The 23,012-nt window shown below is 42.6% G+C and overlaps 1 protein-coding gene across 3 annotated transcripts in view; it reads left to right on the forward strand.

The window, feature by feature from the left end:
* LOC138745722 (endophilin-B1-like) overlaps positions 1-20,901 on the forward strand; it is a 46,053-nt gene extending 25,152 nt beyond the window's left edge. The window contains exons 1-3 of one of the 3 annotated variants that reach the window (XR_011346449.1): positions 2,882-3,379; positions 7,695-7,759; positions 8,305-8,896. Coding sequence is in view for 2 of the 3 variants with exons in the window: in XM_069902993.1 (XP_069759094.1) it covers positions 7,695-7,759; positions 20,509-20,572 (129 nt within the window). In the remaining variant the exon portion in view is untranslated. Of the gene's footprint in view, positions 1-2,881; positions 3,380-7,694; positions 7,760-8,304; positions 8,938-20,508 lie in introns of those variants that run through there. The other 2 variants (XM_069902994.1, XM_069902993.1) reach the window with 2 other exon arrangements.
* The last annotated feature ends 2,111 nt before the right edge of the window (positions 20,902-23,012 follow it).

The following is a 23,012-nucleotide window of genomic DNA, read 5'->3' on the forward strand; positions in this document are numbered from 1 at the left end:
TGTCATAGTACCTGACACAGTGTATTGTACATTACTGTTAAACCTTCTCACTGCTGTGAAGCCAATGTCACAGTAATGATCTCAGTCGTCCATACATCAGCATTAAACCTCTCTCCACTGTGAATCTGGTGTCACTTTGCCTGCCACCCCAATATGAACCTGATGTCAAAGTATCTGACACTGTTAATCGTACATCAATGTTAAACTTTCTCCCCTCTGTGACCCTGGTGTAATAGAATCTGCCTCAGTGTACAGTCCATAACCATTAAACCTTCTCCCCACTGTGAACCTGGTGTCACGGTGTATATCCCAATTTACAGTATATCACCGTTAAACCTTCTCCCCCCCCCCCCTGTGAACCTGGTGTAATAGAATCTGCCTTAGTCTACCGTCCATCACCGTTAAACCTTCTCCCCACTGTGAACCTGGTGTCACGGTATATATCTCAATTTACAGTATATCACCGTTAAACCTTCTCCCCAAAGTGAACCTGGTGTCACAGTATCTGCCTCAGTCTACTGTACATCACCGTTAAACCTTCTCACTACTGTGAACTTGGTGTCACGGGATTGATCTCAGTCTATCGTACATCACTGATAAACCTCTTCCCCACTGTTCACCCGGTGTCACGATATCCATCTCAATTTACCGTACATCACTGTTAAACATTCTCCCCAATGTGAACATGATGTCACAGTATCTGACACAGTTTAAAGTAAATCACTGTTAAACCTTCTTACTACTGTGGAATCCATCTCACATTTTCTGCCTCAGTCTACCGTTCATAAACATTAAACCTTTTCCTCCTGTGAACCTGGTGTTAAAGTATCTGCCTCAGTTTAACGCACATCAACATTAAGCCTTTTTACTGCCCTGAACTCAGCGTCACAGTATATGCCAACATCAACTGTACTTTACCGTTAAAACATCTCCCCACTCTGAACCTGGTGTCGCAGTATCTCACACAGTTAATTGTACATGACTGTTAAACTGTGTTAATGTTGTGAACCCATTGTCTCAGTATCTCTTATCAGTCTACCATACATCATCGTTAAACCTTTACACATCTGTGAATGGGTGTCACTGTATCTGATACAGTTTATCGGACATTACTTTTCAACTTCCTCACTTCTGTGAACCCAGTGTCACAATAACTGTCTCAGTCTACCCTACCTCATTGTTGAACCTTCTCCAACTGTGAACCTGGTGGCACAGTTCTGCCTCAGTCTCCCGTATATCACCATTAAACCTCCTCCCCACTGTGAACCTGGTGTCACTGTATCTGCCTCAGTCTACCATACATCACCATTAAACATTATCCCCATTGTGCACCTGGTATCACTTTATCTACCTCAACATACCGCACATCACCATTAAACGTTATTCTCATGTGAATCTGGTGTCACAGTATCTGCCTCAGTCTACAGTACATCACCGTTAAACCTGATCCCCACTTTACTCCTGGTGTCAAATTATCTACCTCAACATACCATACATCACTGTTAAACCTTCTCGCTCTGTGAACCTAGTGTCACAGTATCTGACACAGTTCATATTATATCACTCTAAAACCTTCTCACAAATGTGAATCCTACTATAAAATAATACTCCCCTTCTAAGTCTCACTGTATTCGAATCCCACCTATTTTAAAAATTCCAAAAAAAAGAGAAACATCAATCCCAAAACAAGATACTCAAAAGTAGTAGCCCCCTAAAAATCTGGGTGTGGTAAAGTCCACAAGTAGCAGGTGACTAAAGGACTCAGTGTCACCCACCCCCAGTCAGACTTTCACAAAGTCCTGAAACAAAAACATTCAACCCAGTGATTCCAGTCCCAATGATTGTTCCGGATCGTCAATATCGAGAAGACTTTGCATCCATTCAACTTTTTTCCCATTCTTTCCATATTTTCCAATCTTCCCATTTCCATTCCCATTGACCCTTCCCTTTGGTGACAATGGTGACGATCACCCATTTCCTCGTACATCTGGCAATGAATTAGCAAATATTAAAGCATCATGGTCATTCTCAAAAAACTGAGATTGAAAATTCCCATAAAAATCTTTCAATACTGCCGCATAACGAAAAGCAAATTTATATCCCTTTCGCCACAATACTTCTTAGGCTGAATTAAATTCTCGGTCTCTTCTGATAATTTCTTGACTCAGATCTGCATTAAAAAACCCCTATTATTTTGAACCATCAGTGGAGTCTGATTTTGCCATGTTTTCTGCACCACCAATCGGAGTATCACCTCTCTGTCTTGTTATTTAAAACAGCGAATCAAAACTGCTCGTGGTAATTGGCCTGGAAACGGTTTATTCCTTAACGCTCTGTTCACTCGATCTAATTCCAGTCCATCTGGAACGAATTACCTGCCCTTCACTTCTGGGATCCATTTCTTCAAAACCTTCACCGGATCCGAATCTTCCATATCTTCCGGAAGACCTACTATCTTAACATTATTTCTACGACATTGGTTTTCTAATGAGTCAAACTTCTTCAATAATTCCTTCTTCTGAATCCCCCAATCTACAAAAGGATCTTCCACTATTTCCATTTTTTCTCTATTACGCTCCACTTGACTCTTGCATTCAAGAAAGCCTCCTCAATCTTTTTAAAATGATCTTGCACAGTATCCACTGATCGTGTCCATCTCGTAACATCACTCTTAACTACATTAATATCTTGCTTCATAAAAGTTATTTCTTCACACACAGTGTTCATTTTAGTTTTCATTTCGAAAATCCTTGAGTCATCTGATGAGTCATCTGCATTGACATATTTGCCATATCTTCCATGAGTTGAGCAATCCCTTCCAGAATTGGAAACACAGAATCCAGTCCAGGATCCATCACCTGCCTTTGAAGCTGACCTTCTTTTGCCGCAGTCCCCAGTTCTTCAAATTCTAATGAAGTTGAGCTCTCTTCTTGTTCCAAAGCAGTAGGTCCTCTTCCAGTGCGGCTGCAGGTCTGGACACTCAACAACAGCATGCCTATCTCAACAGTGAGCGACCTCGTCAGTTCACCGTCGCTCAGGCTCCCCCACAGCCCACACCTTCTCCAAAGGTTTGTATACCCTTGACGCACTTCACATGCCCGGTAGGGCCACCGACTGCGCAGGTGCGTCATCTGATGCTACACTGTACCTCTCCTGACCACCAGGCAATGCTGCAGGCTCACGTGCCTGTCCTCGTTCAGCTGGCTCGCCCTCACGCCTGTGTTCACGAGTGCACGAGTCGAAACCGCTGAATTCATCGCTAAGCTAGCGCCGACGAAATACTTAGCTGGGCAGGAATCCTCTGAGGCTTGGAGACTCCAGTCGACAACTCTGTTACTTCAACTTGAACTTGGCCTCAGTTCTTCAACACTTTTGTAAGGTAATTTCTTCTGTAACTGAGTTTTCGATTTTTTCACATTTGCAGCCATTTCGATCCTCCACTATTCCAAAGTCTATAAACAGTATTTTTAATCACTTTTACAACTTTTAAAATCGAGCATTTAATAGTCTAACTGCGAAAGGGTGGAACCACACGTCTACCCTCTGCACCATCTTGTCACAGTATCTGACATAGTTTATGACACTTTTAAACCTTCACATTACTGTGAATGCTGTCTCTCAGTTTCTGTCTCAGTCTACCGTTAATCAACGTTAAACCTTCTCACCCTGTTAACTTGGTGTTAAAGTATCAGCCTAAGTTTACCACACATCACCATTAAACCTTCTCCCCATTGTGAAACCGGTTTTACTGTATCTGCCACAGTTTATCGTACATCACTATTATACCTTCTCACTACTGTGAACTCGGTGTTACAGAGCCTGCCAGTCTACCGTACATCACCAGTAAACCTTCTCGTCAATGTGAGCCTGGTGTTACTGTATCTGCCACAGTTTAGTGTACATCATCATTAAAAATTCTCCCCAATATGAAGCTGGTGTCCCTTTATTCGTCAAAGGTTATCGTACAGCTCTGTCAAACATTTTCCCCTCTATGAACCCAGTGTCACAGTAACTGCCTCAGTTTCCCATACATCACCAATAAAGCTTTTTTTTCCTACTCTGAGCCCAGTATCAACGTATCTACATAGTCTCCTGTACATCACCATTAACCTCCTCCCCACTGTGAACCAAGTATCAGTATCTGCCAGTTTATTGTACATCATTTTTAAACCTTCTCACCACTGTAAACCTGGAGTCACAGAATCTGCCTTATTCTACCATACATATCTGTTAAACCTTCTCAGTACTGTGAACACAGTGTCACAGTATCTGCCAAAGTCGTCGACTGTACATCACCGTTAAACATTCTCCCCAAGTTGACCCATTCATCACTGTTTTTTCCACCATTTATCGTACATCACAGTTCAACCTCCCCACTGTAAACTTGGAGTCACAGTATATTCCACAGTTTATTGCACATCACTGATATTCTTTCTCCTCGTTGTGAATGCGGTGTCACCATATCTGCATCAGTCTTCCGTACATCACCATAAACTTCGCACCAATGTGAACCTGGTGTCACTTTATTTGCCACAGTTAATATTACATTACCGTAAAAACTTCTTCCAACTGTGAACCTGGTATCACAGTATCTACCACAGCTTATCATGCATTACTGTTAAACCTTCTCACTACTGAAAACTTGGTGTCAAAGTATCTGCCAAAGTCTACTGTATCTCACCCTTAAATATTCTCCCAACTGTGAACCTGGTGTCACAGTGTCTGATACAGTTTATCGTACATTACTGTTAAACCCACCAGATAAGCTCCAGATAGCGAAAGAGAAGTTCTCGCATCTGCAGGAACTGGGGATCATTCGTCCATCCGACAGTCCTTGGGACTCGCCGCTCCACCTGGTCCCAAAAGCCTCCGATGGCTGGCGCCCCTGCGGAGATTATCGACGGTTTAATGACATGACAGTACCTGACCGTTACCCCATCCCTCACATTCAGGACTTTATGGCCAATCTGCATGGTGTGAGAGTATTCTCCAAGGTCGATCTGGTGTGCGTGTACCATCAAATCCCATTGCACCCAGATGACATCCCCAAAACATCCATCATCTCCCCTTTCGGCATGTTCGAATTTTTATGCATGCCTTTCAGGCTCAAGAACACCGCCCAGACATAATGCACCTCATGGATACGGTGCGCAGGGATTTGAATTTCGTGTTCATTTATCTGGATGACATTCTTGTCGCCAGCAGAGACTGGACACAACACAAGTCTCACCTGCACACCCTCTTCTCCCGACTGGCCGAATTCAACCTAATGATCAGCCCGGCCAAATACCAGTTTTGTGCAGAAGAAAATTTGGATGGGATGAAACTAATCCAGAATCCATTGCACAAGATTGGAAAAATTAGATTGAGCGTCTTCAAATACTTGGAAGTTTTGACGTCAACAGACTTTGGAGTGGCCACATTTGCTCAGTTACACCATTTTTCTGATGTAAGTGAAGGTGGTTTTGATCCTGTCAGTTACTGAGTCCTGTGAAATAACCCAAGTGCGAGTAGATGGTGGATTTGTAATGGGAAAAGCCAGAGTGGCTCCATTAAAGTCAGTCATCAGACCTTGAATGGAATTGACTGCTGCTATTATGGCGAGCAAAATGGACGCTATGTTAAGAAGAGAATTACAGATGGAGTTAGCAGATCCTGTGTTTTGGACTGATAGAACATCAGTGCTTAAATATATTAATAATGAAATCATGAGGTTTCATCTCTTTGTGACTAACAGAGAGAATGAAAACCTGGACAACAACAAATGGCAGATTTACCACAGGACAGAGTTTCACCTGATGAATTCCCATTTACATCCGTGGAAGTTGATTATTTTGGTCCTTTGCAAGTAAAGTGAGGACGAAGTGTTGAAAAACGATATGGAGTTATTTTCACTTGTTTAACTATGAGAGCAATTCATATTGAAGTAGCGTCATTGCTTGACAGAGACTCTTTTATTAATGTTCTTTGGCGTTTTATTCCTAGACATGGTCAAGTAAAAGAATTATGTTCTGATAATGGATCTAACTTTAAAGGAGCTGAACGAGAATTATGAAAAGTTATTCAAAATTGGAATCAACATCAAATTCATGATACATTACTTCAGAAAGAAATTAATTGGATATTTAATCCACCCATAGTTATGGGTGTTGTACGGGTAAGGGTTAGTTGGTTGTGGAGAACGTTTACAAAGGTCTGTACTGGGCAGTACTGGGCAGCAATGCTTAATGTTGTAATGGATGCGGAAGCTCTGGGAAGGGGTAAGGGAGGGGCTGGCCAGGAAGTCTGCAGATGCTGAGTCCGAGGGCAATGCACAAACATGCTGGGGAAACTAATGGATAGTTTTGTGAGGAGCAGGTCCTGCATCACCAGTCAAATTGAGTATTTCGAGGAGGTGTCAAAGGAAATAGATGAAGGTAAAGGTCTGTATGTGCTGCACGTGGATTTTAGTAAGGTGCTTGACAAGGTCGTCACGGTGGCCTCATTCAGAACGTCGGGAGGCATGGGATCCATGGAGGCTTGGCTGTATGGATTCAGAATTGGCTTGTCTGCAGAAAACAGATGGTAGTAGTAGATGGAACAATGACTAGTGGCGCTCAAAAGGGATCTGCTCTGGGACCCCTGCTCTTTGTGATTTTTATGAATGATGATGGGAGTGGAAGGGTGGGTACGTCAGGGGATGACACAGAGGTAGAGATGTTGTAGACAGTGTAGAAGGTTGTCATAGGTCATCCAGTTTGCAGAGAAGTGACAGATGGAGTTCAATCCTGTAAATCAGATGTACTTAAACAAGCAACTGGTACAGGTTTATTTCCAGAGTCAGTTTCAAGGGCACAAATAACAGTTATTCCAAAGAAGATTGGAGACCCATTAAAAGTAGCTTCATATAGACCAATTTCTTTATTGAATGCGAATTACAAGAACGTGAGGGCAGAGCACTTGGTTAATGGCAGGATTATGAACAGTGTGCAGGACAGAGAAATATTTAGATCCTGCTACATAAATCGCTCAATGTTGCTGTGAAAATTGAGAGGGAGTTTAAGATGGTGTATTGTGTGCTGGCTTTCAGGAGTCAGGGGATAAGTTCAAGAACTGAGAGGTAATGTTGCAGATGTATAAAATTCGAGTCAGACCACTCTTGGCATATTGTGTGCATTCCTGGGGCGAGAATACCAGAAGTCGTCTAAATAAGGTGAGAGGAGGGAACTTTAGGAAAGATGTGAGGGGTACATTTTATTCACACAGAAAGTAGTGGGTGCCTGGAATGCATTGCCAGGGGTAGTAGCGGAGGCTGGTCCATAAAAGGCATGAAAATTATTTTAATATGGGGACAGGAATAAAAGAAAAACAGAAGGTACTGGTGTGAGGGAGGGAAGGGTAATATCGTTGTGGGGTAGGTTCATATGGGTCAGCTGAAGGGATTCGACCAATCCATCCATGATTTGTCCAGCATCTTGCTGCCATGTCGTGGTGAACCAGGGTGTTGCCTGATGGAGACACGGTGCTCTGAGCTCTGCAGAGATAGATCGTGCTTTTCTCCAAAACACACTTCCTCAGGTAAAGCAGAGGAAGGGGAAAGGCCCTAGTGTGCAGGGGTAGGGAGGGGGGTGAAGGGGGAAGAGTTGGGACCCTCCAAAGTCATCGTGATCAGGCATCGCAGACAGCATCTCTATCACCCATATTTATCTTCCCAGGAGAAGGAGCGATCTCAGAGACAAGACACGAGTCCAGAAGAACATTGCAACCCAGCTGATCAGAGGTCGGACAACATCATGATGTCCTGAATCCCTCCCCTTCTTCTCCCTCTGGCCCTGCCAACCCCATTCCCTGCATCTCCCATGTCCCGTCACCCACTCCCCCCCCTTCTCCTCTACCCCTCCTCGATCCCAACCCCCTCCTGCTCACCTTGCCCTTCCCTCACACCTATGCCCTAACCCCAGCTCTCCTCCCTTCACCTCCCCTTCCCCCTCCCCCTTTCCCCTTCCAACCTTAACCTAGGGGAAGGAGGGGTCGGGGAAGGGGGTAGGAGAAAGGGGGTAATGGAAGCGGGTAAGGGTAGGAGTAAGGGGTAGGGTTGTGGGTGTGTAGGATTAGGGTGGGGTTAGGGGACAGCATAGGGGAAGAGATAGAGTTAGGGGACGTGGAGAATAGGGGGTATCAGTAGTGTTAAGGTTAGGGTTTGTTAGGGGTTAGAGTTAGGAGTAGGGGAATGGGAAGGGGGAGGGGAGCTGGGAGGCGAGCGGGGGAAGGAAAGGGGGAGGGGAATGTAATGGAAGATTTAAACCGTGTTTTATACTCTTGCAGACTTTGCTTCTGCAAGGCTGAGAACCTGCTTGTTTTTTACAATCAGCAGACATAAGCTAAATTCCACCAAGGGGCCAGAGATGCAGTTATCTGACAAGAGGACATCTGTGTACCAAGAACATTTAATGTTTCTACTTGTTTTGGTCACAGACTGTCAGAGGCCTAGCCTTGATGCAAAATAACATTGTATTCAAAGTGATAAGCTGAGAATTATATTATTCAATCGAAGCCTAATATGCTAGCTTGCTCGCTTATCTTTCTTACTGTGCTGGGAATTGGTGCTTGGGTAAGCAGTTTTTGGGTAATATAAGCCATGGTCCCGCTGCTGAAGTTTGAGACTCTCTGAGAGGTGGCAACATCTGTCAGCAAGAAGAAGAATTTCTGGAGTCCAGCTAACATCCTGGTCGAGGGAGGTGGAGAAGCTGCTACCGGCGCCCGACAACCTACTACAAGTGTGCAGTCGTTGCCTCGCTTCGGCAGTTGGGACCAGTCCAGGCGTTGATAAATATAATTGGGAAGGGCTTGCATATTGTAGTTTGAAATCAGCTTTTGAATTTGTAATAAACCTTTGTATAAACTGAACTGCTCTCAGTGCGGGTGTCTATTTTCTTTCGGTAGCTTAAACACTGTGACCAATCTCAAACGAACAAAGTGAGAAGTACAAGTTTATGCAGGACAGGGAACGGGGTGGAGGAAAGGGGAGGTGAACGGAGGAAGCCATCCCTACTCCCTCCCCTCTCCATCCCTTCCCCCACATTATCCCTGCTTATTTTCTCCTCCTTCTAGCAGAAGTCGGGCCTCAGTCCGGCCAGAACCTCCCATGGTTTCAGATCCTCCATTTCAGGAAGTGCCTTAGACGCTCGCTGCATGACAGACATCTTGTCTCTTCATTCATTCTGTACCGTTATTATTAAATTTAAAAATGGTTGGGTTTTTTAAAGCTAGAATCCAAAAGGCTGGTCCAGATAGACAACACAGAATCAGGCCCTTCGGCCCCTCTCTTCTGCTGGCTGAGTTGTAATCAGTCCATATTCCTCTCCCCGTTTTCATTCTTTGCTCCCATCCAGTTCAGGTTGCCTTGTCAATCTCATGACCTGTGGGAAGAAGCTGCCTGGCTGTCCTGCTTTTATTCCATATCTCCTTCGTGATGGCAGGGGGACAGAGATGCTCTGTGCTGGATATCTATGAGTCTATTTACAAATCCCATCCCTGCAAACAATCAGGGGTCGCTTGCCTTGAGGTTCCACCAATGTTACCTCTCCCTCAGCACTCTCTCATCAGAACACTACTGCACCCTCCTTCCCCTCCTCTACCAAGTCTCAGTATCCCGCTGACAATTCCAGTCAGCTGCCATATCAAGACTCTGGCCCACCTAAACCAATGGATCGATCAGCGCCTTCTCCCCTCAAGTGTTCGAGGAATCCACTCTCTCGCAATGTCTTGCTAATGAATGACCTGCATCCTCCTTCCCACTTGGTTCCTCCTGTTATCAGGCACCTGGATAGACCCCACCCTGTTGAAACTACCTGTGTTCTCACTGATCTCTCTGCGCCTCTACCCTCCATCCAAGGGTCTTGGTTGTCTTGTGGGGATGGTGGAGAACAAAGCACCAACTCAAGGAGATGGGGAGCAGTACAGAGACCCCCAGCTCTAGGAGACAGGGAGAAGCACAAAGATGCCCAACTCTTTCAATCGGATAAAACCTGATCATCAGTTGCAAGGTGAAAGGAACTCTCAGTACTGCTGCACGTGGGGCAGGTTTGGCCCATCCCCACACCTCCACCCTGGCAATTCCCAAAACAGTTTTCCTATTCTTGTGGGAGTCCATGTACGTGGTCAATCAATGGGGACAAGGGTGTAACCAGCATGGCCATCATTGTGTGTGGCTGTGCATGGAACCAAAGTGCAAGGGCACCAAATGGCGCTCTGTGCTGAGGTTCTACCTGGCTCAGGTGTTGCGAAAGATTTGTCTGGCCCTGGTGCCGCACAATGTCCCAGTCAGCAGGGCTTTGCCCTATCACCTTCCAGGGAATGGTTTCATAAACAAACACATTTGACCACAAAGCCATCAGCCAGTGGTCAGCAGAGAATTGCTGACACAGAGACTCTAGGCTTGATGGGATACTGTGGGGTGGTCCACTGAGCAGAGCATCCAGAGACATCCAGGAGGTGTTCCAGAGGGCCAAGGACTCACTGGCCAACACCACCCTTCAGGTACACGCGAGGCCAGAGACACCCACCACTCTCACAGTAGATGCTTCCAGCACAGCAGTAGGGGGCGCACTGGAGCAATTCATTGAAGGGCAATGGCAGCCCCTGGCCTTCTTGAGCAGACACCTCTGGCCACCCGAACTCAACTACAGCACCTTTGGCTGAGAGCAATCGGTGCTGTATCTGGCAGACTGAGGCAGGTAATCTGACCTCAGCTTCACAGTGGGGAGAATGTTTCACGGAGATGTACGAAAAACTGTCACAAACATTGTGACACTGGGTTAACAGCAGTGAGAAGGTTTAACACTAATGTACGATAAACTGTATAAGATAATGTGACACCAGGTTCACAGTCGGGAGACGATTTAATGATAATGAGATAGATACTGTGACAATGGGTTCACAGCAGTGAAAAGGTTTAACTGTGATGTACGATAAACTATGGCAGAAGCAGTGACAAATGGTTCACATTGGGGAGAACTTTTAACTTAATGTACGCTAGATATGGCAGATATTGTGACAATGAGTTCACAGTAGTGAGAAGGATTAACGGAGATGTACGGTGGACTGTGCTGGATACTGTGAAACCGGGTACACATTAGTGAGACAGTTTAATAGTGAGGTTCAATGAACTGTGGCAGGTACTGCGACACCGGGTTCACAGTGTGGAGGAGGTGTAAAGGTGACACGTGATAGATATATTGTTGCAGATACAGAGACACAGATTTAACAGTGGGGAGAAATTTTAATGGTGATTTTTGGGAGACTGAAGCAGATAACTATTTCACCGGGTTCACTGTGGGGAGAAGGTTTAACGCTGATGTATGGCTGACCGAGATAGATACTGTGAAACTGGGTAAACAGTGGGGAGAGGATTTAGCGGTGATATATGATAGACTGAGGTAGATATTGTGACACCGGGTTCACAGTTGGGAGAAGGTTTATCAGTGATATAAGATAAACTGGGGCAGATACTGTGACACCAGGTTCACAGTGGGAAGGGGGTTTAATGGTGATATACGATTCAATTTTGCAGATACAGTGATACCGGTTTCACAGTAGGTTGAAAATTTATCATTAATGTACAGTAGACTTAGGCAGATTCTGTGACAGTGGGTTCACATTAGGGAGAAGGTTTAACAGTGATGTCCGGTAAATGTTGGCAGATACCATGAAAATGAGTTCACCGAAGTGAGAAGGTTTAATATTGATGTACGATTAACTCTGGCTGATACTGTGACACCAGGTTATCAGTTGGGAGAAGGTTTAATGGTGATGTACAGCAGACTGAGGCAGACACAGTTACTCTGGGTTCTCAGTGGGGAGAAGGTTTATCAGTGATGTATGTTAAACTGTGGCAGAAAATCTGACAACAGGTTTCCAGTGGAGATAAGGTTTATCAGTGATGTATGATAAACTGTGGCAGAAAATCTGACAACAGGTTTCCAGTGGGGATAAGGTTTTACGGTGATATAAGATAAACTGTGGCAAATACTGAGACACAAAGTTAACGGAGGTGAGAATGTTTAACAGCGCTGTACGGCAAACTGAGGAAGATACTGTTACACCGAGTTCACAGTCGGGAGAAAGTTTAACGGTGATATACGGAGGAATGAGGAAGATACTGTGTGACCGGGTTCACAGCAGTAGTTAGAAGGTTTAACAGTGATGTACAATAAACTACAGCAGATGGTGTGGCATCAGGTCAACAGTGGGGAAAAGGTTTCATGGTGATGTATGTTATAATGTGGAAAATACTGTGACAATGGATTCAGAGTTGAGAGATTGATCAACGGTGATGTATGGTAGACTGAGACAGATAATTTGACAACAGGTTCACAGTGGGAAGGAGGTTAAACAGTGATACACGATTCAATGTTGCAGATACAGTGATACCTGTTTCACAGTAGTGAGAATGTTTAATACTGATATCCAATAAACTGTGTCAGATACTGTGACATCAGTTTCACAGTAGGGAGAAGGTTTAATGTTGTTGTCCAGTGGCTGAGACAGATACTGAAATGCATGTCCTTCAATGCAAAAAGCAGAGTGACGAGGTAGATGAGCTTAGAGCCTGGATTGGCACTTGGAATTATGATGTGGGGGAAATTAGTGAGACCTGGTTACGGGAGGGACAGGACTGGCAACTCAATATTCCAGAATACAAATGTTTTAGATGTGATAGAATAGGGGGTATAAAAGGGGGAGGAGTTGCTCTACTTGTGAAGGAGGACATTACTGCCGTGAGGTGGCAGGATGGTTTGGAGGGATCGTCCAGTGAGGCAGTTTGGGTGGAATTGAGGGGTGGAGGAGGCATGAGGGCATGAATAGGAGTGTATTATAGACCACCAAATGGGTCAAGAAAATTGGAGGAACAAATTTGTAAGGAGATAGCATATATGTGTAATAAACATCAGGTAGTGATCATGGGAGATTTTAACTTCCCTCACATTGATTGGGATACCCATACAGTAAGAGGGCTGGAAGGGCTAGAGTTTGTCAAATGTGTACAAGATAGTTTTCTTAATCAATACGTAGAGGAACCAACTCAGGACGGTGTAATACTGGATCTCCTGTTAGGGAACGAGATAGGTCAGGTGTCTGAGGTTAATGTTAGAGAACAAATTGAGTCTAGTGATCACAACTCTATTAATTTTAGGGTAGTTTTAGGGAAGAGGAAGGAGGGGCCTAAAGTTGAGGTTCTGGATTGGAGAAAAGCAAATTTCAAAGGAATAAGAATGGATTTGGGGAGTATTGAGTGGGACATGATTTTTTCAGGAAAGGAAATAAATGAAAAATGGAGAATATTCAAAGAAGAAATGTAGAGAGTACAGAGTAGATGTGTCTCAGTGAGGATGAAAGGAAAGGCTGGAAGTCAGACGGAGCCTTGGTTTTCGAGGAATATTAGAAATTTGGTTAGGAGAAAGAGGGAGGTGTACAAGAGGTATAAACAGCAGGGTGATGAGAAATTGAAAGAGGACTTCAAGGAGTGTAGAAAAAAATCTTCAGAAAGAAATTAGAAAGGCCAAAAAGAGGCATGAAGAGGCTTTGGCAGGCAGAGTAAAAATAAATCCAAAGGGTTTCTATAGGTACATTAAAAGTAAAAGATTAGTGAGGGATAGAATTGGACCCCTTGTAGATAGAATTGGACCCCTTGTTAGAAGTCAGAGGAGATGGGGGAAATTTTAAATGATTTATTTTCCTCGGTATTCACTCGGGAAAAAAATATTGTACCAGTTGAAGTAAAGAAAAATAGTGGAGAGGTCATGAATCATATAAGGATAACCGAGGAGGTAGTGATGGCAGTGTTAAAAAAGATAAAGGTGGACAAATCTCTGGGTCTGGACAAAGTATTCCCAAGGACACCCAGGGAGGCTAGTGTACAGATAGTGGGGCCATTAACAGAGATATTTAGGATGTCACTGGTCATGGTGGTAATGCCAGAGGATTGGAGGGTGGCTCATGTTGTTCCGCTGTTTAAGAAAGAGTCCAAATGTTAGCCTGGAAATTATAGACCTGTGAGTCTGACGTCTGTGGTGGGTAAGTTAATGGTAAGTGTTCTGAGGGATGGCATTTACAAATATTTGGAAGAACAGGGATTGATCGGTAGTAGTCAGCATGGTTTTGTCAGGGGTAGATCATGCTTAACAAACATTATAGAGTTTTTCTTGGGGGTTACAAAAAAGATTGATGAATCGAAGACTGTGGATGTTGTCTATTTAGTCTTTAGTCAAGCTTTTGACAAAGTTCGCCATAGGAGGTTAGGCAAAAAGGTAGAGGCATTAGATATAAATAAGGAGGTAGTGAAATGGATTCAGCAATGGTTGGATGGGAGGTGTCAGAGAGTAGTGGTAGAAAATTGTTTGTCAAATTGGAGGCCAGTGACTAGTGGAGTTCCTCAGGGATGAGTCCTGGGTCCACTATTGTTTGTTATATATATTAACGATCTGGAAGAAGGGGTAGTGATGTGGATAAGTAAGTTTGCAGATGATACAAAGATTGGTGGTATTATGGACAGTGAAGAAGATTACCATAGCTTAAAAAGAGATATAGGAAAGCTAGAGGAGTGGGCTGAGAAATGGCTGATGGAATTTAATACGGATAAGTGTGAAGTGTTGCATTTTGGAAAGGCAAATCTAATTAGGTCATTTACATTGAATGGTAGACAATTGAGGAGAGCAGAGCAACAAAGGGATTTAGGAGTTATGGTAAATAGTACCCTCAAAGTTGATACTCGGGTAGATAGAGTGGTGAAGAAGGCATTTGGAATGTTGGCCTTCATAAATCGGAGTATTGAATTCAAGAGTTGGGATGTTATGATGAAATTGTACAAGGCATCGGTGAGGCCAAATTTGGAGTACTTTGTTCAGTTTTGGTCACCGAATTATAGGAAAGATATAAACAAAATAGAGAGAGTGCAGAGAAGGTTCACGAGAATGTTGACAGGATTTCAGGGTTTGAGTTACAGAGAAAAGTTGAGCAGCCTGGGGATTTTTTCTCTGGAGCGTAGAAAATTAAGGGGGGATTTGATGGAGGTGTTCAAGATGTTAAAAGGGACAGACAGAGTAAACGTTGATAGGCTTTTTCAATTAAGAGTGGGGGATATTCAAAGCAGAGGCCATGGTTTGAGTTGAAGGGGGAAAATTATAAAGGGAACATGAGGGGGAATTTCTTGACGCAAAGGGTGTTTGGGATGTGGAATAAGCTTCAAACAGAGGTGATTGAAGCAGGGACGTTATTTACATTAAATATAAGACTGGATAATTACATGGAGGGGAGAGGATTGGAGGGGTATGGACCAGGTGCTGGTCAGTGGAACTTGGAGGGTGGGGATTTGTTCAGGCATGAACCAGTGGGGCCACACTGGCCTGTTCTGTGCTGTATATGGTTATATAGCAATGAGAGGTTTAACAGTGTTGTATGATAAAATGTGTCAGATAATGTTTCACTAGGTTCAGAGTGGGGGTAGCTTTAATGGTGATGTATAGTGCATGGAGACAGATAATATGACACCCGGTTCAAAGTGGGGAGGTTTACCAGTGATGTATAATAAACTCTGGCATATACTGTTATACCCAATTCACAGAGGGGATGGGAGACTGAGAGGGATACTGTGAAACCGGGTTCACATTAGTGAGAAGGTTTAACAGTCAGGTTCAGTTAACTGTGGCAGGTAGTGTGACACCAGGTTCACAGTGCGGAAGAGGTTTAAAGGTGACAAGCTAAACAATGTTGCAGATACAGAGACACAGAGTTAACAGTGGGGAGAAATTTTAATGTTGATTTTCAAAAGACTGAGGCAGATATTATTTCACTGGGTTCACAGTGGGGAGAAGGTCTATGGGCTATATAACTTATATTGAGGTGGATACTGTCACATCAGGTTCACAGTGGGGAGAAGGTTTAACGGTGATGTACGGTAACTTGAGATAGATACTGTGACACCAGGTGCACAGTGGGGAATAAGGTTTAACAGTGATGTACGGTAGCCTGAGACAGATACTGTGACACTGTATTCACAGTGGGGAGAAGATTTAATGATGATATACAGTGAATTGAGGTAGATACCATGACTCTAGGTGCACAGTGCGGAGAAGGTTTAATGGTGATGTACGATAAACTGTGGTAGGTACAGTAAAACCGGCCTCACAGTGGGGAAAAGATTTCCTGGTGATTCACGAGAAACTGAGATGCTGGGACATGGACAGGGTTGACGGTGGGGAGAATGTTTAACAGTTCTGTTTGATAAACTGTGACAGAGAAAGTGACACTGTTTTCACTGCTGGGAGAATGTTTAACGGTGATGTACGATAGATGTATGCAGATACTCTGACACCAGCTTCACAGGGGGGAGAATGTTTATCGGTGATGTACGGTGAACTGAGATAGATACTGAGATAATGGGTTCACGGGAGTGAAAATGTTTAACATTAATGTACGATAAACTGTGTCAGATACTGTGACACCAGGTTCGCAGTGGGGAGAATGTTTAACAAGATGTACAATAAACTGTGGCAGATACTGTGACACTAGATTCACAGTGGGTAGGTTTTAACGGTGATGAACAGTAGACTTAGGTAGGTATTGTAACACCAGGTTCACAGGGGGGAGAAGGTTTAACATTGATGTACATTTGAATGAGGCAGAATCTGTGAGACAGGATTCACAGTCATGAGAAAGTTTAACAGTGATGTTCTATAAACTGTGTCAGATACTGTGACAACAAGTTCACAGTGCGAAGAACGTTTAATGGTGATGTACAGTAGACTGGGACAGAAACTGTGACACCGGGCTCAGAGTAGGAAGAATGCTGAAGGTGATGTACAGTTAACTTTGACAGATACTGCTGACACCGGATTCACTGTAGTGAGAAGGTTTAACAGTGATGTACAATAAATTCTGGCCTATACTGTGACATCAGGTTCATAGTGGGGAGAAGGTTTAATGGCGATGTATGGTAGAGGGAGGCAGATACTGTGACACCAGGCTCATTGTATTGTTCATTTACCTTAATTACAACATCTAATTTATATGCTCCATTTTTTTGTGGTAACTTCCAAACATTCCATAAACTTCAATTCTAATCAGATTTTGTTAATTTAAATAGGTCACCACTAAAAGCCTAAATCGTTTGGTCTCTTAAGTACACAGCACAAAATTAAATTCTTTACCTGGGTTTGGTTCAACGGCACTTCAGTCTGCTTCATTATTTTTTCAGTCCCTTGTTTTGTACTTTCTGCTTTGCCCAGTCGATTCGCCTAATGGGCATCCAACTCTATCTTCTCAGCTTGACCCAACGTCTCCTCTGTAAACTTAAGCAAACCAAGGAGACCAAAGTTAAAATTTTCACATTTGCATTTTCAAAAACAAAAATCACGCTGTGACTTGCAGTTTCACATCATAATCCCACTTGCTAAACTTGCAAGCAACTACACCGCATCCTACAGCTGGATAATTGCAAGAGAACTGCTTGGTTAAAGCAAAGATTCCACCCAGACACCCCATTAAAGGCCTCCAAGTTAACAACAGATAGCAACCTGAAAGTTAAATACAAAGACCTGTATCAGGAAGATTAACGGGCTTTTTAAAAAAATTATTTCCACGATTGAAAGAAAACTCCTCAGGGAACACCAGGCTCTTGTTGAACAACTCCTGTTCTATTCCTCAAAATGGATTGAATCTTGATTTCAAGAGGTGTCATTTGGTGAGATTTTTGTCCAGAACAAAGCCTGCCCACACATTCCCTTAAATACCTGCGCAATGCTGGCTCAACTCTGCTCCATGCTAAAGCTATCTGAACTTTTCTGAAGAGATAACGGACTTCAGATGCTGGTATGTTGAGTAAAAAACACCCTAATACTTCACTGAACAACACAGCTCTCTCTGAAAATCAACAAGAACATTTCTGAACAGTAATTATTTACCTTTCAAGCACCAAACCTGGTGAACTTTATATATGTTAAATTCTGTGCACAGTATAAGAATGGCCTGCAACCAGTGAACTTGGAGGAATGAGAAGTGAGATTGGACTGTGAACCAAAGAACTTTTCTGAACTTACACACAGGTGCACTTAGAATTAGAAGGGGGGTAAGTTAGGTAAAGTAAGTAAGTTAAAGTGTAATTCTGTTTTCATGTTAAAAGATAATTAAAATCAACTTTTGTTTAAGTAACCATTTGTCTTGGTGAATATCTATTGCTGTGGGTTTTGGGATCTTCTGCTCTCATAACACAGCAGAACAACCCGAATTCTTTCGGTTATGATAATGGTCCATAAATGAGCCCCGGCATCTTTTGAAATTTTTATTTGACTCTTTAATAATTTTTTGTAATTTTCAACAAGACATAATATCATTTAACTGTTGTGTTTGTGTTATTAGAGAATTCCCTTTCCATTCAAACTGAATTAGAGTTTTGGGTGCCGTATTTGAGAAAAGATGTGCTGGTGTTGGAGAAGGCCAGAGATAATTTACTGGAATGATATCAGGAATGAAAGGGTTAGTGTATGAGGAACAATTGTCGACTCTTCGACTGTACTAGTTGGAGTACAGAAGGATAAGGGGGACCTCAGAGCCATTTCAAATGCTGGAAGGCCTGTTCAGAGTCCATTTGGCAAAGATGTTTCCCATGGTGGAGGATGCTTGGACAAGAGAGCATAATTCAGGATAAAAGGGTGTCAATTTAAAACTGATGTGGTAGAATTGATTTTGTCAGTGGGTCATGAATCTGTGGAAATGAGGTAATTGGGTGTATTTAAGACAGAGATTGACAGGTATTTGATTCATCAAAGAATCAAGGGTTAAAGGGAGAAAGTTGGGCCGTGGGCCGACTTCTGCTCCTATATCTTGTAATCTATATCCTGCTGGAGACCTAGTCAACCTTCCTCTTGTATTCCATTCTTAGAAAACAGTCTGCATCATGAGTTTATGTCATGTGAACATATTTTCGAATGAATCCCACGTTATAAGTGACCCACACTCCTCCGGGACATTTGCTCTCATGTTCTGCCATTTTAGCCAATTCAATGAGGTAGCTAAAGACAGCTGCGTTTCTCTCAATGCAAATTCTACATTGACACGACTACAGCTTCCTCATTTTAAAAATTAGTGTCCAGCTGCTCAAATGAAATTTCTTGCTTCTTTGTTTGAAAGGGAATAATTGCCATGGGTTAAAATTATATCAAATAAAATAAAAGAGAGGAAAAGCAGAAGAATTTATATCTAGGTGGGAATCGAAATTAATGGTTGGTGATAAAGATACACCATTGTTGAAACATTTGATTAATATATGGAATAAAATAAATGATGAAATTGGTTTAAGTGGATGTACATCACCCAGAATGGCTTTGATTCAAAATCTTCGCCTCTTTTTCAAAGGATCATCAATTTCTGGATAGCTGGTTTCGTAAGGGGATTATAAATGTTGAAGATTGTTATGAAAGGGGTCAATTAATGTTATTTGAGCAACTGAGAAATAAATATCATATAACTCAAAGCAATTTTTTTTGCTATTTCCACCCAAGAGCATATTTGAAGGATAAGTTAGGACCAACCATGTTGTACTGAAATAGAAATTCCTTATAAAGAGGAATTGTTAAAAAATTTACTTCGATGTGTTCATAAGTCCAGACAAAGGTGGGAAATGGATCTGAATATTGTAATTGATTGGCAGATATGGGTAAATCCATATAAGGATCTCAATGTAAGATATAAATTAGTTTAGTATAATTGTTTTTACAACAGTCACGTAGCAAATGTCAGCAAGGAATTTATCTGAAAGCTGCACCTAGAGTCAAGTAACTCGCACTTGGATTTGAAAAGCTCTACAGGAAGCTGATTTGGAAACAGAGATCATGTGATCCAGGGGAGTTGTATTAATTCACTTCAACTCAGCAGTCTGGAACTAGTGTCCAGCGTTCCACACTGCAGCAGTGAGGACGGAATTCACAACTAGTTTTTCTTCTACAGTTACTTCTTACACCAGAGAAAATGAATAGACTAAAATCAGAATTATCAGATCAATGTTTGAGGTGTGGTGAAGATGTCGCAACTTTCTTGCATTCAACTTAGCTTTGTCCTAATGCAAGATCTTTTTGGGGAAAATTACAAATTTTGTGGAACAAGTTACAGGCGTTGTTTTTCCGCAAAATTCAACTTTATTTTTATTAGGAAATATTGAAGGAATAAGGCCCAAATTAAAACTATTAATATATCAATTGAAATTTGTTAAATTAGCATTTGCGGTGATGAGGAAATGTATTGCACTTACTTGGAAATCAGATATATTTTTAGAGATGCCAAGATGACATGCAAACATTCAAAATTGTATTCCTTTAGTAAAAATTACATTTAAGTTGAGAAATATATACTCGATGCTTTTGCAAATTTAGCACCTGAATATTCAAATATTAAGCTTCAATTTGTAATAATGCCCTTTCCATCCCTCTAGATATGTAAGAATCTCCTCTAAGTGGTAAAATTTTTATTTTTATTTAGATGTGTTAGATTTCCTCGCCACCGTGAACTCTGGGGAAGTGGAGGACTAACACAGGGCACCTGAAAACAGGAAGACCACACCCCATCAACATCTGAGAAGCAGAGGATTCATTCCACGAGTCAGTGACCATGGAAGCAGACCAGTGAGGGGTTTTGCAGCTGAAGGACCCACATAGGTGGCAGGCTGTTGGTGACTTGAGGAGAGGAACCCATGCAGGCTATGGGCTTCCGGACAAAGTAGTCAAGGAACTCACACTAGGCTATGGATTGCTAGAGACTGGTTCAAAACTGGCTAAAAGTGTATCAGGTATCAGACTTGGGATACGAGTGGGTGCGAAATGGTTCCTAATCGTGTCAGAGGTTAAAAAGTGGAGCTCCCATTGCAAATGACTTGGATTGGTCTGTGAGCATTGAAAGAGAATCCACAGACCCTCAGTGACTTGGCCCAGGGTTTGGGATGGTTGGGTGGGGGGGGGGGGGGTGGAGAGCATTACTCTCTTTTGCTTCTTTCTCAGACTACAAGAGTCATTTCAGCAATTTCTGCCAATGGTGAATCTGTCTACCTGACAGCAGGAAAAAAGCAATTTTATGTGATATGACACTTTAATTACATGACAGTAAATTGTCTCCTGAATGAGAGAGAGAGTTTCACGTTTCAACTATTACAAACTCCACTCACCAGAACTCACTGTATACCTCTTCCCACTTTTAGTTTGCAAGGACACCATTGGTTTTATCACAACTCCTCCAATGATTATACAATTTACATTGTATATAAATATGTTTTTGAAAGAGATGGATTGTAGGAGTCGTGTAGGTCACAAACAAACACAAACACTTCACAAAACAGCTCTTATTTAAATTGCAAAGGCTTTGCTGAGAGTGAGTCATGCAGGCACCGAGAACATTTGCAAAGACAAAACAAGGAGACAGTTTTGCTAAAGAATTTCAAAAGCATGTTCCAGTTTGCTGTTCTAAGAAGTTCATGTGGTTTTGCAAGCAGAGAGATGACACCAAATAGACTTTTTCTAAGAGAGAGAGAGAGAGAGAGAGAGAGAGAGAGAGCGAGAGAGTGAGATGGCAAGCTGGCATCTTGTTGAAACCCATTTTGAACACGGGTTGTGAGTTCTCAGTTCAGCCTGTTGAAAAACTTTGTCATCCATACAAGAGGAAATAGCTGGCTTGAGTGATTCACCTGAAATAAGGGAAACAAAAGGAACTCTATGGTGACCTGCAGAAGAGGTTATCATTTGGAAAACCATGATGGGTTTCATTGGCAAGACCCCAAAGTGGCTGATCAGAGGGAATCAGTCTTTGTGTGTCCAATGACCAAGTAAGTCCTCTCTGAAACCAACAAGAGCCTTCCTGGAGGGTAAACATTTACTTTTAAGCACCAGAGCTTGGTGAAAATTCATAAAAGTTGAATTCTGTGCACAGTTTAAGAATTGATAGACACCGGTGAACTTGGAGTTGTGTCAAAGAACTTTATACATATTAAAAACACCAGCGCTTAGAATTAGAAGGGGTTAATATAAGGCTATTAAGTTAATAGTTTTAAATTAAAGTTTGATCCTGTTTTTTTGTTTAAAGAAAATTAAAAATGATGTTTGTTTAAGTATCCATTTGTCTTGGTGATTTTCTATTGCTGCCAGCTTTTGGGGTCCTCTGGGCCTGTAAAAATCCCAAGTTTAGGTCCTCATACCAGGATACCCAAAATGTCTTATTTCTTCAATAATTGCCGAATCCCCCATACTGTCATTGAAAAAGCCTGCACCCATATCTCCAATTCGCTTTCTGCCCTTACCCCACCTCCTCTCCAGCAGAACAATGACAGAATCCCTCAGGTTTCTCACTTACCACCATCAGCTGCCACATTGGACATGTTATCCTCGGACACTTCGAACTTCAGCACCATCCTATAACCTGCTACATCTAACCTGCTTCACTCATATCCTCTTTTAACAGGGTTATGTCTTTCTGTGACTCCCTCGACGGCACTACCCTCTCCTCCCACCACCACCTGATGCACTCTCCATTGGAACTGCAGAAATTGCCAAACATGCCCTACATCTCCTCTCACCTCCATCCAAGGCCACAATCAGACCTTCGAGGTGAGGCAGTGTTTCACATGCATCCCATCCAACCTAATCTACTATATTTGGTAGATTCAGTTGACCTCGATATCAGCAAGAACAATACAGACTGGGTGGCCATTTTGCTAAACACCTGTGCTCTGTGGTTCGAAACTTGAGCTTCCTGTGGCCTAGCATATCAATTCTCGAACCCTTCCAGCAACATGTCTGTTGGCCCCATCCTTCGCCAGGGTGAGGGCAAACAAACTTATAGAAAACACATTATATTCCTCCTGGGCAGCCTTAAACTCTATAGCATGAACACGAATGTTTCTAATTTAAGCAGCCACTCACCTCTGTCTGATTTCACTGTTTCCATCTCTTGATCTACTGCCCATTTCAATATATTTACTCCTTTAAGGTAGAAGAGTT

The sequence above is a fragment of the Narcine bancroftii genome, chromosome 11 (genome assembly GCF_036971445.1).
Source record: "Narcine bancroftii isolate sNarBan1 chromosome 11, sNarBan1.hap1, whole genome shotgun sequence".
Classification (NCBI taxonomy): domain Eukaryota; kingdom Metazoa; phylum Chordata; class Chondrichthyes; order Torpediniformes; family Narcinidae; genus Narcine; species Narcine bancroftii.